This window comes from Mustela erminea, chromosome 10 (assembly GCF_009829155.1).
Source record: "Mustela erminea isolate mMusErm1 chromosome 10, mMusErm1.Pri, whole genome shotgun sequence".
Classification (NCBI taxonomy): domain Eukaryota; kingdom Metazoa; phylum Chordata; class Mammalia; order Carnivora; family Mustelidae; genus Mustela; species Mustela erminea.
The window spans coordinates 29,110,844-29,129,247 of NC_045623.1; the positions used below are offsets into that span (position 1 = coordinate 29,110,844).

The following is an 18,404-nucleotide window of genomic DNA, read 5'->3' on the forward strand; positions in this document are numbered from 1 at the left end:
TTTTTATAATATTAAAATAATATCCACATTGCTCCCTGTGCTAACTTCTACAATGACAGTGCAAAGCACTGGTAGATAAAATTACTGGCATCTTAGCACAAATCATAGCTATGGCACAAGATGGTACTAGTGGACATTGTATTCTTTACAGCCACACACTGGAAATTTTAAAAACAAAACAAGGGAGGGGGAAAAAAAGTTACAAAAGGGGGGAAAAACTGGTTTCACTGGAGAATGTCCCTGAAGAAGAAGAATTTCACTGCATCATGACCTTTGAGTATATCTTTTTAATATTCTGTGTGATAAAATGAGAAGTATACATAACACACTTCTGCTGCAAAGTTTAACAGCTGTCTGAAGGGAAAAAACCCTTGAATGATGACTTGAATTATGAGCTAAACTACATGTCTTTTCCATAGAACACCATTTTTACTTGAAAAAAACAACTGAAAAACTATGTTATTTAGACTTGGGTATTTGGCAGGCATTTTCTCAAGAGTGAAAAGTGAGTTTATCACATTGAGAAAAGAAGCTTGTCAGTATTTGTTGCCAATAACAAAATTTGAACTTTCAAATGAAAATCAGAATTTTGGAAAAAATTCTGTCTGGAAAAAGACTTTGATAGCCTCCCAAGATCAGAGATTTTTTAAATGAGATCAGTGGTGACATTAACTACTGTGAGGTTTTTAAAATATTACTAATAAACGTACCAACATTTGGAATGCCTACACAACTCAGTGGACCAAATAACCAAGTGACCAAGGCATGATGTTACATAATTATGCATGGGCAGAAGATTCAAAGCACAAAGAGACCAATGAATTTGAATGTAACTACGTATGGAAAGTTCATTGATACAGTTTCAGATTCTACATTTAACTAAGCTTTAAGAAACTACCTCTTGGTATGTTTCAGCGTAATGTTAGAGAAGAATATCCTTGAATACTTCAAAAGGCTTCTCAAATACTTCTACCTTTTCCTATTACATTATTAACTCGGAGAGGCTGGGTTGGATTTTTTTCTTTTTTTTCATATGCTTCAACCAAAACAACATTTCACAACACACTGAAAACAGAGGCAGCCTTGAGAATCCATCTAAATACCACCATGCTAGACATTAGGAAGATTTGTAAAAATGTACATCCATGACACTGTTTCCACTCAAATTTTTTTTCAATTTGGCAATGTAGTTATTTTTTGCAAAACAAAAACAAAAACAAAAACAACCCACATTATATTAACATAAAATATTATTGTTACTATTAATGAATTAATAAATATTTTTAATGTTGCAGTTTTAACTTCCAATCTGGCAAATATCAACAGATAGAAGCCCACGGAAATAAAAGTTCATTCAAGTCCTCAATAATTATGAGATCAACAAGTTTGAGACCAGCTGTTTTATAACATTAATACCAGCACATTTTTCTTGCCCCTTTTCAGATAAAGTCTTGTTTTACTAGCTCATTATTTCATATTTAAGTCCTACTTTTTCAAATGTAGACCCGCCACCAGACACCAAATTTGAAGATCCCAGAAGGCAGGGACTGGGACATTTAGGAACTGAGGAGTTATTTAGGAAATACTGAATTAACATATTAAGAAGCATATGTACAAAGTTCTTATCAGCTATTTAATTTTAATAGCAATGTATAAATATGTCCTCATCGCAATGAAAGGCATTTAGGCAAGAAAGAAGTTATCACCACTGAAATACTTTAATAGAAAGAAACCTGATGCAGCCTATAACTCAGCAGCAGAAATGTAACTGAAGCTCAGGTGTCTGAGCTTTATTTCAGTCTTCTTTTCCTCTATAACCCACCACATGCATCCCATGTGTCTTCTTAATTTATACAGAGCTTTAAAATAGAGAAAACATTAAAATATCCCAAACCATAAAGAAAACAATTAACCAACAGAAAACTCTAAGAGAGCTTCAGTAGCTGCACTCAGTTTTGTTATGATCTCCTTGTTGCATTATACATTTCCTGTTCCCATTCCAACCACACTTCTCCTTTTCTTAATTTACTAAAGACTCAAGGCTTTTAGATAAAGGTATAAAATTAAACTATTTCTAATTTTATGAGTTCTCAAAGAGTTTCCAACGAAAACGACTTGAAGTTCCTTTAAGCGCCGGAGTTAATTTTCTCCTGCTTTAAAATCTCATATTCTGAATCATATTTAAGAGATGGACATTGTTAGAACTTAACTTAACACCTCTTGGGGGTCATTTTTTCAAAAAGTAATTCAATGGCTACTATGTGCCAGACAATAATTGCTGGACCACTCAAACTTTAACAAAATTTTGCCCTTGATCTAATGAAACACAGAGATGAGTAAGAAACAGAAAAAAAAGAGAGAGTGAGTGAGAGAGAACGTTATCATAAAACACACTAATCATACTGGTGTAACTGTATGTCACTATTATGGAGGCACAGGTGAGGGACACCCAACCCAACCTGAGAGAGATGGGGTTTAGTGATGGAAATAATCCTCAGGCTGGGTTGTGAAGGATGAGTAAGGAGCCAGGAGACCTTTCTACATATGGACAAGTTGGAACGAGAGGAGATTTTTGAGGGAGGGAAATGTGGCAGAAAGAGTAACAGATGTACTTGGAAAGTGTTCTGTGTCCCATTAAAGAGCCCACGTTTTATCCTGTAAGCAGCAGGAGTCACTGAGGGGATTCAACCAGGGAAGCTGCATGTTCATTTTTGTGTTTTAGAGAGATCATCATGGAAGAGAATAACATGGAAGCAAGATAAAAGGGAGACAGCTAGACAGTTAATCTAGAGCAAGAATCACCAAAGTTCTTCCACAAATAACCAGAAAGTGGACATAGTAATGGGCTTTGGAAACTGTCTAGTCTCTGTCACAACAAATGGACTCCACTGTTGTAATGTAATAGTAATGATGTAAACAAATGAGCATAGCTGCCCTCGATAAAACTTTATTTACAAAAAACAGCAGTGGGTTTGGCCCTCGAGTCTTAAATTGGCAATCCCTGGTCTAGAACAGCCCTGTCCAAAAAAACTTTCTGCAATTAATGACAATGTTCTATAGATGTGCTACCCAATTCAGCAGACTCTAGCCAAGTGGGGCTGTCAAGCACTTGAAATGTTACAAGTTAGCTTGAGGAACTGAATTTTTAATTTAATTTAAATGTAAATAATTACATGTGGCTTGCAGTTACCCTGTTGGGCAGGACAGGGCTAGAAGCTGGTACAGGGGCCTAGACAAGAGATGATGGCACTGAGAGTACAGATGGAGAGTCAGTGGCCAAGGCAAGAAATATTTTGGAGGTTATCTGGTAGGACCTAATGATGGACCAAATGTAGGTGAGGGAGAAACAGTAAAAGATGATTCCCATATGTTGAACAGGAGAATGAGAGAGAATGGCTGGGCCACATGCTGAACAACAGAAAGTAAGAGACTGCAAAGGGAAATACGTTGCATTCTATTTCAGACATGTTGAATTTGTTGTGCCACCTGGGAGGAGAAAATACTTGACTATCATCAAAGAAGTAGGTAATATTAAATATGCTCTTTTTAAAAGAGAAAGCAACTGTAGCACAGGGATGTTAAATAACTTGGCCCAGGTCAGGGCACGTTAAGTGACAAGGTTGAATACAACTTGAGTCCATCTGGTTTTAAAATTCATGCACAGCCCATCACATGAAAATGAGCATCACATGAAATGAGCAAACAGGTCATAGCGGACACCTTGAAAGAAGAACTCAGCCCAGGGAGAAGCATGGAGATCAGTGGGCCCAGAAGAGAGCCTTGGGGAACACCAGCATTTGCAGAACCGTGTCTTACCAAGGAGGCTGAGAGAGTGTGGTCAAAGACATACAAGGATTGGATGAGTGTGGTGTCATGAAAGCAAAGGGAGTTGGGATTGAGCCCCGTGTCAGGATACCTGCTCATCAGCGTGTCTGCTTCTCCCTCTGAGACTTGCCCTCCCCCACACACTTTCTGCTCTCTCTCTCTTTTATTCTCTTTCAGATAATTTTTTTTTTTTTTAAAGATCAGGCTAATTGCATGGTGAACATACTAATGACAGATGTCCCGATAAACAGACTAATGGTATTTGTTGCAGGAGAGTCTCATCCATGGAATGTTTTTAGGGTATAGCTAGTCTAGGTTTGCTTATGGCAAACAAACCTAGAATGCATGGATTTATGGGGTCTGACCCCCTGGAGAATGTTACATAAGCTATGTAACTAACCAAGTATTAAATGGAGATGTTTCCTAATCAAGAGAGTTCCTTCTATGTCCACAATAGGAACTATGCATACTGCTTATAGCCCTCAGAGATAACCTTATTGTGGAGTCTTCCTAATGCAAAAAGGACCCAGGAAGCCATTCAGATGATCCTGGACATCTCCCTGCCTTGCCAGTGCCTCAGGATTACTTGGATCCTCGGCTTAATACAGGGTACACTCTCTAACCCATGTGAGTCTGATTTGACAGTCCCAATTCTCTGGGTTATCTCTGTACTAAGTCACAAAAGGGCTGCATGCAACCATGGGAGCCTCCCCCTGACTTTGGGACTTTGCCCGAAGATTTTAAAGATAGGTAAGTTTTTCAGAGATGGAAGGGAAATGGAGGATGCGAATACGGGAAGAAACTCGAGAACCACCCACAGGTGCATGAGACAGTAAGGGTTCCAAACCGACTCTAATGAACAGTAGGAAATAAGGCTGGGAACAAACATACGGAGCACAACACAGGGAACCTCAAAGTCAGAGAAGAGTCTAAACAGGATGCAGTTTTTGGAAGAAAATAAGGTCCAGAAAGTGGATCACAGGAAGGATTATGGCGGTGGCCCTGTGAAGGACAGAAGTGAGGGTGAACCTGGAAGGCGGGAAGTCAGTTGGAAGGCGATGGCAGTAAGTGAACCATGGAGATCCTGCAGACCCTCACCTCGGACCATGGATACAGAGTGAAAGGAACAGCTAATGTTGCACATGAAAGGCATCAGCAGACCTCACTAAATGACAAGATAAGGGTCATACAGCACCATTATAAATCCACTGCCAAATAAAAGCATCTACCTCCCTCCATGAGATGGATGGAACTTAATTTCCTTTCTCCCTCATCTCCTTGAGAGTGGGCTATCCTTGATATCTTGCTTTTAAAGAACAGAGTAAGGAAAAGAAAAAACTTCACAATGGAGAAACCTGGCAAACATCGCCTTAACCATGTGATAGCCAAGTTCACATCCCCCAATGATATGGACATCATGTACCTCCTAACATGATGTGATGAGAAGGGCACTTTGCCTCCATGGGATTCCTTCCAAAACCCCATCACCTCCACCTAGTCATAAGAAGAAAGGACAAATCCAGACTAGGGGACAGTTTAAAGGATAACTGGACAGTACTTCTTAACACTGTCAAAGTCAAGAAAAACAGGGAAAGACTCAGAAACTGTTACAGACCACAGGAGACTGGGAAGATACTAAACTAAATGCAATGTGGCAGTCTGGACTGAATCCTAGAACGAAAAAAAAAAAAAAAACCCTAATGGAAAAATTGATGCAATCCCACAAAGTCTGGAGTTCAGTTAATAGCAACCTATCAGTGCTGGTTTCTTAAGTTTTGACAAATGGTCCATGGTAATGTAACATATCAGCAACAGAGAAAACCAGGTGAGGAGGATATGGGTGTTCATATGCTCTCTTGGCAACTTTCTGTAAATCTAAAATTAGAAGTCTACTTTTTTAAAATGATGGATGAAGGTAATGTGGACATCAGAATCTGGGAATAGGAATACGCTGGTATCAAGAATGTGAACTGGCCCCAAGGTGAACCCAAGTATAATAAAGCATTGCCATCCTTCAGACAGAGCTCTGTTCAAAAGCTAGGACCACCACTCTATACCTAGGGGATCTTGGATAAGTTTCTCTCGCCTTTCGAAGGCTTGGTTTCCTCATTTGCACGATGGTGATAATAATTCATGTCACACATTCTCATTTTTATTTAGTACCTTTAGGATCTTCGGGAAAGTTTCCCCAAACAAAAAGGAAACAGCACAAGTTTAAAATAATTAGTCACCTACCGCTGATTCACAAAAGGGCTGGAAAGTTCTGCAAGCAGGCGAAAATTCCCAATGTATGCCAGGACTCCATCCCTCTGGATGATAAACATAAAACACAATGTCAGGGAGGACATGCTTATCAACATTTCCAAATATAAAGGAACATTCAATAACTTCTCAGCATAAAATAACAATTGATATCAAAACAGACCAAGTGTCTTAGCTGATTTTTTTCTTTATGAGAATTTAGAAATGTCACTAGAATTCTAAAATATTTTTAAAAGACAGCATATTGTACACTTATGTTCACCTATAAAAACAGATTTTAAGCAGTTGTCCCATGTTGAACTAAAGAATTCTGCAAACAGCCACTGGTGACAACATTCTCGAATTACTGTAGAAATAATGATCAAAGTAGTGTGAATTTCAGAAGTTGAGGAATTTTATAGCAGTTATATACTTAAAAGAAACTCATTTTTATATCCATTAATAAAAGCACCTTAAAAAAATCTCAAGTGTACTTAACATCCTAAATAACATCGGTAAGCCTGTGAGCAGATGCATATTTGCCAAAAGTAACAACACATGCTAAAATTTATGTATCACATTTGACCTGAAAAATGTATTTGTCAATCAGAAGATCCTACAGCTAAAACACACACTCTCAGGACCTCTCTGAATTTAGAAACAATGCCCAGTACACTGTATGAATGTAATAGGAAAAGTAGAACAGAGTTAATAAACTCTGAAGAACAAAGAAGTATACATTAGAAAGAAGAACAAAAGTATACATTCCAAAAATATCAGGTAATTTAAACAATGTTACTAGGTAAATAGTCATTCCAGCACTTCCAACTCAATCAGAATTATGATCACACACAAAAAGAAATAGTCGTACCTGCGCCTAAACATTAGATATACATGGAACTTCAGAAACCCTATTCCTATAAGCTATACCACGCTGCCTTCCAAAATGGGAACAATATAAAGCAATAAAAACAAATGAACATTTTATTTGAAGGCTTTCAGTTCTTCTCCATGGAAATCATTTTAGGGATTGAAAATTCAGAGCTGATTATACAAATTAGCTTTTCCAAGACTAATCTAGAACTTTTTATAATCTCAAATTCACTGGCCTTAGTGAAATTGAAATGTGTGATGAGGAGGAAGGAAGGAAGAGGGACAAAAGAACAAAGACAATGGGCAAGGTGAGTACTGTGCACAGGGGTGATCAACTTTATCTAAAGTCAGCAGAGACACAGCCACACCACTCCAAAAACACATGACAACACAGAAGAAATATTACTCATGGTGTTATTACTTTAACAGAGAACTAGAATCAGTATTTATCTGAAATTATATAATGTTCTGTACTATTTAGTTTTCTGTTATGGTAAGAGCATTTATTTCAATAAACAGTAAGGTTAATAAGGGTATTTAGTAGTAATTAAGAATAGGACAATTTAACAAATAAAATGTGTGAAAACGTAGTGTGTGTGTGTGTGTGTGTGTGTGTGTGTGTTTTAAGGGGAGGGGCAGAGTGAGAGGGAGAGAATCTTAAGCAGGCTCCATACCCAACGCGCAGAGCTGATGGGAATGACAACCTTACCACCCTGAGATCATGACCTGAGTCGAGATCAAGAGTCAGACACTTAACCAACTGAGCCACCCAGGAGCCCCAATATTTTTATGTTCCTTTCTGTCCTTTTTGTTTTGATTTTACTTTTCTTTTTAAGATTTTATTTATTTATGTGAGAGAGAGAGATCACAAATAGGCAGAGAGGTGGGCAGAGAGAGAGAAGGGGGGAAGCAGGCTCCCCGCTGAGCAGAGAGCCCGATGCAGGACTTGATCCCAGGATCCTGAGATCATGACCAGAGCCAAAGGCAGAGGCTTAACCCACTGAGCCACCCAGGCGCCCCTTTTCTGCCCTTTTATTTAAACTTTTTTCTGGATATTTAAATCTTTATTGTATATTTTCAGAAACATACATCTGAGACTTTGTAAAAGGGGAATGTAAATACAATGGGACTAAACAGTTATCTATATTTAATAAAAAATAACAGTGACATCTTATCCATGATACAGTAGGATATTTTTACTCTTTGCTTCCTTTTCCACTACTACTTTAGGTGGGGGTATATATATATATATATATATTTTTTTTTTTGCCTCCCCCCAGCCCAGGAATGAACCACAGTCCAACAGAAAATTCACTTTGACTTGTAGCTCTGCTCTTGTAAGTCCACATTACTGATATTAGTCTAACAGGATGACCTCAATTTAAATATTTTCTTAACAAAGGTGTAAGCAGGGGCACCTGGGTGGCTTAGTTGGTTAAGCAGCTGCTTTCAGCTCAGGTCATGATCCCAACATCCTGGGATTGAGTCCTGTATTGAGCCCCCATCAGGCTTCTTGCTCAACAGGGAGCCAGTTTCTTCCTCTGCCTCTGCCCCTGCCCCTCCCTTGCTCATGCTCACTCTCTAATAAATAAATAAAATTAAAAAAAAAAAAGAAAGAAAGGTGTGAGCATAAAATACTTGAGATTTTACTTACTAACCACGGGAGGCTTTTTACAGGAATTAAGTTTCCAGTTCTCTTGAAAAGGCCCACCCACTTTGAACCTGCAGGCTTCTTTTGTAGACCAGCTATCAGTCTCCAAGATCCTCTGCGTGTATAAATTCATCATACAGACTACCCATTTGTAAAATATCCATCCTTTTCAACACTCCAAAGCATACTGCATGGATTCCAAACAAGTCAACAGTTCTAGTAAAGAAAAGCCGTTCAATGTGGCTACTCTCTTTTCTGGTAACATTTTTGAGTTCAGAAGCAGTCTTATTTCCCCAAAATGAGTCATTATCCACTGCATGAGTGTTCGTCACAACCTGCGCACCACATTAAATAACTAAGGTTCAGACTGTTCATCCTCTTCTGGCGTTTTTTACAGGTTCCTCAGCAATCACCGAACCTTTCAGACAGTACATAAACACTTCTTGATTTAATGTAAGACTTTTCTGCCTTCACATCCTCAATTATTTCCAAAATCCAGAAGGACATTCTCCTTGCCTCATACTCTAAACATGTAATTTTACAGCTGGTCAACATCTGTTAGCAACAATCGTAGCCATGTGGTAGGCAAACATCTATGGAGGTCATCTCCCTCCATTTCCATGAAGTAAAACCCTCATCGTTTTTGCAGGTTTTAAGGAAGCAAAAGGGAAGAACGAACTTTCCTTACAAAACCCTCAATGTCAGAGGTAAGCAAATCACATCCCTTTTCAGCTCTGTTCTAAGAAAGCAAGGTGTGGAAGACGTTTCTCAGGTAGTATCTTTTCATTTTCTTTGGTGAGAAGTTTACAGACTGAATGGAATTTGCCAAGTTTACATTTGCACTGTCTGCCAAATATACAGACAGACTGAGCAAAAGCTAATCCATATTTGAACAATACACCAACAATTTTTGTTTTATGTGGTTTCTTTATAATCTTTATAGGAATCAAAAATTCAACCTGAAACCCCATTTTTCAAATCAAAGTACCTAAGAGCTAGGGAAACATCTTTGTGTTGCTGTGATTTGATGCAATACTCAATGGAGTGAAGAAAGTTAAGACTGTTGGTAAGATCCAACAGAATCAGCTCTCTATGTTGTAAGAAGCCAACACATCTGTTATCAAAGTTTACTTTTTTTTTTCACCAACAGGATGTTTTAGTTGCAACCTCTGAATCAGGAAATGTAACTTTCGTCAGTTTCATAGAACAATCAAGGGAAAAAATAAAATGTGTATATCCATGTGACACGTCCATGTTAATTCAGTGCCTACTGTTTTCAACTGAGCAACAATGTCCTTTTGGAAGATAAAAAAAGTGCAGATGGATTTAGATGCACCTGCCCATCTCATTCAGACCCATTGAGACTCCGTGTCTACACATGCTTTTACATTCTCATCTCTACCAGGCCCACAGTTTGCTAGAGCTGCCATAACAAAGAACCACAAGCTGGGCAGCTTAAACAACAGGAAGTTATTGTCTTACAGTTCTGGAGGCCAGAAGTCCGAGATCAAGATGACGGCAGGCCCATGCTCCTTTGGAAGGTTCTAAGGAAGGATCTGCTCCTGGCCTCTCTCCTAGCTTCTTGCAGTTCCTTCGCTTCTGGCAGCCCAACTCCAGTCTTCACATGGCATTTTCCCTGTGTACATATCTGTGTCCAAATTTTCCCTTTTTATAAGGATACCAGTCATATTGGATTAAGGACCCATCATACTCAACTATGACTTCATTTTCACTTAACTAATAACATCTGTATTGATCCTATTTCCAAATAAATTCACATTCAGAGGCAGTAAGACTTAGAACCTCAACAAATGAATTGGGGGGCAGGATATAAGTCAATCCCTAACAATGTCCAATCCCAAATTCTTTTCTGCACATTGTGCAATATGGTCTGTTTTGGTTATCTAATTCCCTACTCCATGTGTCCTTCCATCCATCTATAATAACATATCATTATATACTAATATATGTAATAATACATATTATACATATTTCCATATATAATAACTATAACCTTTACTGGTGATGCTTGGAGCATTCTGGTGTTGGCATCATAACTAGTCTCATTCTCATCTGAATTTCCAATGGATAGTCAAAGATGACTGTTAAAGCTCATGATTTTAACACTTCTGTTGCATCATTCAGGGTAATGTGACAAAGAACGATCCATTATTGTGAACCGCAAATCATGGTTGCCATGATTTTTTGCATCATAGGAAAAGATTTCACAGGATGTGAAATTTTCAGTGGTAAAATGGTAAAACCAGGATGAACATGGGCAGGCCATCCCGTCTTTGTTTTATTATGAATCTTATTATAATGAATCCCAAATGGCAGGTGAACTTTTTCATTTTAATACATAATCAAAATCACATTCCCAGTGATGAGAAAGAGGAAAGAAAAAAAGAATAAACCTCTCTAACTCATCTAGCACTAAGAAGCACTTTCAAGATAATAGGAAACAAACTTTCATATTCCAAGTTCCTGGATGTTTCATGGACTTATTTTTTAGTTTTGGTGATTTGTTTGAAGTTTAGGTGAGTATTTCCAAAGGAAGTGGTTAGAATATTTAAGTTAAGAAAAGGTCAGAAAAATAAGTAATTGTGTTTAGCTTCCCAGGAAAATTAAACAGCTGAAATGTCCTACTTTTCTCTCTTACCATAGTTAAATTCTGCAGTGAGTAGAGAGCAAAGGAGAAGAGCTTTGAAAATAGCGCACAGGTAGAACATGACTCTTGGAGAGGCAAAAAATGCAAGGAAAATAGTTACTTTAGTGAGATTCTTACTTGAAGCAGACATACAAAAATCTTAGAAATATTTTTCTTAGCACAATCCTCTATTATTATGAATTCATGTATGTAAAAAACATTTACTCTTATTTTTAAAGTTAAATTCTCTCATTTATAACATTGCCTTTCTTTCCTCAGTTAAAGACCGCTCCTCTTCCAGTCTATTTTTTCTAACAATCTTCTTCTTTTGTTTATTGTTTTTAAATCTATGGCACTCTAGGTAACTATATCCAATGTTGAGAGGGTATGACAGACCAACTGCTATAAAGTATTAATTTATATTATATGTTATATTATATAAAAGAATTATCATTCCTAAGGCCAGCCAAAGCCTTGCTAAATTACTTACTGTACCTTTCAAATAAATCATTTTTCCAAAGATGAGACCCAATACTGAAATTTTTAAAGTTTTTGTGATTTCTTAAATATTTTCAAGCAGACACACCAGAGTCATACAAAATATTGAAATAGTATCATAGCAATATAGTTTTACTCTCAATTTAAGAAACAATTTTAAATATTTCTCTCTAGTGAGCTTTAAAAATACAAAAAAAAAAAAAAATCCCTGAAATATACTAAGGCTTTTTTGAGAGTTTAGAAAATTATTTCTTCTAACTCTTTTCAAATTGGTATAAAATTAAAAGGAACTATTAACCAAAATATCAAATTATTAGCAGATAAAACCTGACTTTATAATAGTCTTTAAATATTAAAAGTTACTAGTACAAATTATAAATTTGATATGTTGCTTTCATCTAAATTTAGCCAAAACGCTGTATCGCCACACTTTGAAAAGACTTTCTCTTGAGTCTATAAAAAATTGGGCACAGCATCCTGGCTTTTCTTCTAATTTCTTTCACCTCTTCCCAAAGAAAATGGTTAGTTTTCTCACTTCTAACCCAGTGGTTCTCAAAGTGTGGCCCCCAGACTAGCAGCATCAGCTTCGCCTGGAAATTTGCTAGACATGAATATTCTCGGGTCCCCTCACAGACTCACTGACTCAGAACTCCTGGGGGTCAGGCCCGCTAAGTGGTTCCAATATTTACTAAAGTTAGAGAACCACTGTCCTAGCTTACAAATTACCTAGGAATCTCTAAGCTCTCAAGGAACTGCCTCCCTACTTCTCTGAAACTGTAGTGAAGATTTTATAAAGTCCCCGTCAGATTCCACAGCATTATGAAGGCAGACCAGCTACATCCCTCTAGAAGTATTTTCCTGACCCCTTAATCCCCAGCGGGGTCAAGTGTCTCAACAGATCTGTCTGCTTGTCAGCATGCTTTTCCCTGCAAGTACCTACATTCTTTGTGTCTCATTCACTGTTCTATCCATAAAGCCTAGATCAGTGCCTAGCCCATATTTCCCAAGTTGAACCTCACCTCCTCCTCATTGTGAAACAAACAGAATCACTTCCAAAACCAAAATCCTAAGAGTCCTACAAACCTATTTCTGAGTGGGTGAGCACTCTGATGAGAATATCAGTATTTCACTCTAAAAGAAAAGGAGAAAAATATCCAGATTTTAATTTTGTAAAGAGATAAGTAGATAAGAATTAAGAGGTCATCATAAATGTGTTATGGTAAAAAAAAAAAAAAAAAACAACAACAAAGAACAAAAAACTAAACAAAACCCAAAAAACAAAAAGCAAAGTTCTGATATTTAATTTCCAAAACTTGATACATTTATATTAGTGAAGCAAGACAGAAAAAAAAAAAGGATAGGCAAGCAAAAGAGATGGGGAATATCACCTCACATCCATCAGCTTGGCTAGTATCAAAGATTAAAAAAAGGAAGTGTTTGTAAGGGTATGGAGAAAGGGAACCTTCATGCACTCTTGGTGGGAATGCAAACTGATGCAGCCACTGTGGAAAACAATATGGAATTTCCTCAAAAAAATTAAAAATAGAACTACCATATTATCCTGCAATTCCACTTCTTGGTATTTACTTGAAAAAAACAAAAACAAAAACAAAAACAAAAAACAAGAACACCCATTCGGAGAGAATCATGCACCCCTATGTTCACTGGAGCATTATTTACAACAGCCGGGAATTGGAAGCAACCTAAGTGTCCATCGACAGATGAATGGCTAAAGAAGTGGCATACAGATACACAATGGAATATCACTCCACCATAAAAAGAAAAGAAATCTTGCCATATGTGAGAACATGGATAGACTGGACCTAGACAGTTTCATGCTAAGTTAAAGAAGTCAGAGAAAGATGAATACCATATGATTTCACTTATATGTGGAATCTAAAAAACAAAACAAATGGACAAGCAAAACAGAACAGAAACAGACCCATAGATACAAAGAGCAAACTAAACTGATGGTTGCCAGAGGAAATGGGTATTGGTGAGCGACAGGGCAGGTGGCAAAATGGGTGAAGGGAGTGAAGAGGTACAAACTTCTGGTTATAAAATAAGTCATAAAGATGTGATGTACATTACAACAAGGGGAATAGAGCCAATAATACTGTAATAACTTTGTATGGTGATAGATGATACCAGACTTAACATGGAGATCATTTGGTATTGTATAAAAATATAAAATCATGATGATAGGGCGCCTGGGTGGCTCAGTGGGTTAAGCCGCTGCCTTCGGCTCAGGTCATGATCTCAGGGTCCTGGGATCGAGTCCCGCATCAGGCTCTCTGCTCAGCAGGGAGCCTGCTTCCTCCTCTCTCTCTCTTTCTCTGCCTGCCTCTCTGCCTACTTGTAATCTCTGTCTGTCAAATAAAATAAATTTAAAAATCTTTAAAAAAAGAATTATAAAAAAAAAATTTTAAAAAAATCATGATGATATAAGCCTGAAACCAATAGGATACTGTATGTCAACCATACTTCAATTAAAAAAGAGGTAGGAGAATTTGAGACCTGCCTGAGAATAGCTATGGATCAGAAGGAAAACAGCAAGAAGCAGGTTATGAGGGGTGCCCGGGTGGTTTGGTGGGTTAAGCCTCAGCCTTCAGCTCAGGTCATGGTCTCAGGGTCCTGGGATTGAGCCCTACACTGGGCTCTCTGCTCAGCAGGGAGCCTGCTTCCCTCCCCTGCCTCTCTGCCTACTGCTCTGCCTACTGTGATCTCTCTCTGTCAAATTAATAAATAAAATCTTTAAAAAGAAGAAGAAGAAGAAGCATGTTACGAATGAGTACGCCAGCAAACTAAGAAGCTGATTATTAACTGCATGACCTTGTGGCTGTTACTGAATTTCTCTAACCCCATTTCCAGATCTCTATAAATATGGTGAATGCTTTTTAATAGAGGTGCTGTTGGGACTGTGTGGCTACTGCCGCCAACATCCTCATCTTCCCCATTTTCTGGAACAGTGGAATGACAGGCTTAGAATTAACTGATAGATGGAAGTGCCTAAGAATGCCCTTTGATTATTACCACTATATCCCGATGCTGATGGCAGAATTTCCATAAATATTTCTTGGCTGGCTGACTGTTAGAATCTTTCAAAACCTTATTCTATTTGGGAGATTCATTATAATAATTAAGCACTTAAGTCTGAGGAGGCAAGGATAGTCAGTAAATGATCATGAGCCTGTGGCATGGAGGCCAGGATTTGAACCCTAGCTCTCTCCAGTGATCTTGAGTGATTCAGTTTCTCTATTTGTCAAATGGGCGTAATACCATCTTTATGATAGAACTGATGTGAGAGTAAGATGAGGTATGTAGTAATGGCAGCCAAGATGAAAACTGAAAAGACACTCCAAAAGTGGGGGAAAAAATTGTAGTTAAAGGTGAAATTGAACCTAGTACTTTTTCATATCATGATTAGAAAGACTAATTAAGCTTCAGGACAAGTCCTAAAAGGGCCTATCCCTTCCTGTCTATGTGGTAGTCTTCAGCTCACTGATATTTGGGTGAATTCACAGGACGAAGGGCCCAGCCGGAAATGATGAGGAAGAGGTGAGAAGAACGACACGTCACCATCACAGTTAGTGAGGACTAAATGGGGACTCACTATTGCCATTGCACTATAAAACATAAATTATGTCAACACATCACTCCTCAAAAAGTGGTTAATGTTACTTTCTAACTGTTACAGAAAAAAAAATCCAATTTCAAAGGGAAAAGAAATTCTTCTAAGGGTGAACTGTTTTATTTACAGAATAGGTTATACCAACTTTCTAACTCACAACCATACTTCACCCAATGCAAACTTCACTCTTTTCATGACAACTTTATGTTCATTACCATCATAATGTAGTAGGTTTGAAACGGCCTCTGAAGATGGCCCACTTCTATTACCCACAGATCGTTTAATCCCATCTATCAAAGCTCTTCCCATTTGCCCTTCATCCTGGACAGCTCCACAGTGAGAAGTGCAGCATCTCCTAAAGCTGCTTTGGGAGCTATCTTGGGATTGCTCTTCAAAAGTTCCAGAACGACACTGCACCTTCTCTGACTTCCACCTGCCAGTCCTACTTCTCTGATCCTGGCAATCCAAAATCTCTTCTTCACATGACAACCCTTCAAATATTTAAAGACAGTACATATCTATCTTCTTTCCAATTTGCTCAGAAAATTCTGGTCTCCCCTCTTCAGAGTTCCTGAGCCTCATTAACTGCCAGTCTTCAGAAAATGAAAGTGAAGAGAACAAGAAAAACCAACCAATCTGTTGGTGAAAAGAACCATTTGCACACAATAATCTCTACCCAGTAACCAGTTAAGTCACACATGCACACACATCTTTCTGAAGGCACAGGGTAACCTTTCCAAAGATAATTTTAGCAGAACATGTCAACATACTTCAAAATGTACATACCGCTTGCCCAAGATTTCCACTCTACAGAATTATTCTTTGAAAATAATCACGTGTGGGACAAATATGAAAAGATACAAGGCCGTTCACTCGATTTATACATAATGGTGAAACTCAGAACAAACACATAACAATAGGGAATTGGTTAAATATGATTATATATCCACATGCCATCAAAAGAGATAATGATCCAACCAGATGGCCTGAGAATGAAAACATTTTCAGAATTTACAAAAGACTTGGAGAATTTACCTCCTTCCTACTCTTCCTTAGAAAATCATTTGAGGTTATGCTGCAGCACAATGAGTGAGTGAACCAAGAAAGACAGACACGGAATCCAGGAAACAGTGGCCCCACACCAGGAAAGTCATGGCAGGAAGCCCAGGACACTGGGCAGCAGACCTAGAGAGCAATCTGTTCAGACTGCAGTGGGGACTGGAGGAGGGCTCCAAGGGCTGGAAAAGACGACCACAGAGATGCAGTGCTATCCTCCAGAATATGGAACAACTCAAATGTTAAATGTTAAATGATAAAGGCAAATGTTGCTAGAAAAAAGGGGGTCATCAGAAACTCTAAGCAAAAATTAGACAGGAAATAAAATCGTGCTTGTGCAGTGAACGGTTTTAATCGTCAAAAACGTGTTACTCACTTTCTCTGTGTAGGATCAACTAGATAGAAAAGAAAACTTAATGTGATTATGGAATAAAAGGTAAACAGTTTAAAATCTCGGCAAGACAAAAGTCCAAGTGACAGAAACTGAGAGGAGAAGTACGGATTAGAGACACAAAAGGAAGAACAGGAACACTAATACCTTCACCTTAAAAAGTATCAAGAGGTGCTACAGAACCAGAAATAAGTTTTCAGAGGAAGTGAGACAGAAACCAAAACTCCTTTAGCAACAGTGAAAGAAAGGAGGGAAAGGAGATAGAAGTGTGAGCGTCAAATTCTTAAGTCATAGCAAGAATAAATGCTCTCTAACATTGACAAATAAGATGTGAGTGACAGTCTCTGAAGACGGCGTGCACCAATTCCTTCCCTCCCTGTATGTGCACAACGCTCCTCACGTCAAGAGGTGGGCTTTTATTTTCCGCCCCTTGAATCTAGGCTGCCCTAGGAAGCTCACCTGACCACCAGAATACAGTGGAAGTGACATTCTGGGTCCTTCTGAAGCGAGGTCATGAGAAGCCTTGCCGCTTCTTCCTGAGAAGCCCATGCATGGCACACGGAGGGGCCACATATGGGCGTTGTAGGCAGCAACCCTGCCGAGGGCCCCGCAGAGAGCCAGCATCCACTGCCAGCTATAGGGATGAGCCCCTTCAACCCGGTTGAGCCTTTAGGGGGCTGCAGTCCCAATTTCTACCGAACAGCCCCCACGTGAGAGACCCCACACAAGAACTGCCCTGCTTTCTTTGTGGGTTTTTTTGCTTTTTGTTTTTTATATCATTAAGAACTCATTGAGTCAATGGGTTTCAATGGTCACAGTAGTTATTCTAACTGATGATCAGAATGCCACATTTTTAGCCAATGGGACAACCTTCATATTGGTTACTGCGTTGTTCTGACACGTTGATAGATTCCTTGCTTTCTGACCCAAGATTACCAGAGTTATTTTTTTCTAAAGATTTTATTTACTTATTTATTTGTCAGAGAGAGAGAGAGAGAGCAAGTGCATATGCAGGCAGAGTGGTAGGCAGAGGCGGAGAGAGAAGCAGGCTCCCCGTCGAGCAAGGAGCCGGATGCAGGACTCGATCCCAGGAACCCCGGATCGTGACATGAGCCGAAAGCAGAGGCTTAACTGACTGAGCCACCCAGGTGTCCCCAGAGTTATTTTGTTGTATGTAATACTTCAATATGTAAAACAAGTTCTAAATTTTAGTTTTGATCCCATTTTTGTAATATATAGTTATACACAGAATGATATTTTTGACTTATGCATTCACACATAGGAAAAATGCAGAAATACACTTTTCAGTGTAAATGGTAATTAAGTAAACATAAATAGTTATCTCTGGGCTGAGGGACTGGGACATTTTTTCTTTTTGCTTGTCAATGTTTTCTAATCCTCCAATAAAAAATGAATGGCCTGTCTAATTAGTTTTTTCAAATGGCCTCCGTTTATATATTATTTTTCACAGCTTTTAAAACTACAATGTTGTGGGCACGTGGGTGGCTCAGTTGGTTAAGCGACGGCCTTCGGCTCGGGTCATGATCCTGGAGTCCTGGGATGGAGTCTGGCATTGGGCTCCCTGCTCAGC

At 38.5% G+C, this 18,404-nt stretch overlaps 1 protein-coding gene across 5 annotated transcripts in view; it reads right to left on the reverse strand.

Moving 5' to 3' along the window:
• Nucleotides 1–18,404, reverse strand: part of TLCD4 (TLC domain containing 4) — a 102,849-nt gene that overhangs the window by 6,467 nt on the left and 77,978 nt on the right. For all 5 annotated transcript variants that reach the window (XM_032303143.1, XM_032303142.1, XM_032303141.1 and 2 more), the window contains one exon: nucleotides 6,061–6,134. In XM_032303143.1, coding sequence (XP_032159034.1) covers nucleotides 6,061–6,134 — 74 coding nt within the window. The remainder of the gene's footprint in view (nucleotides 1–6,060; nucleotides 6,135–18,404) is intronic.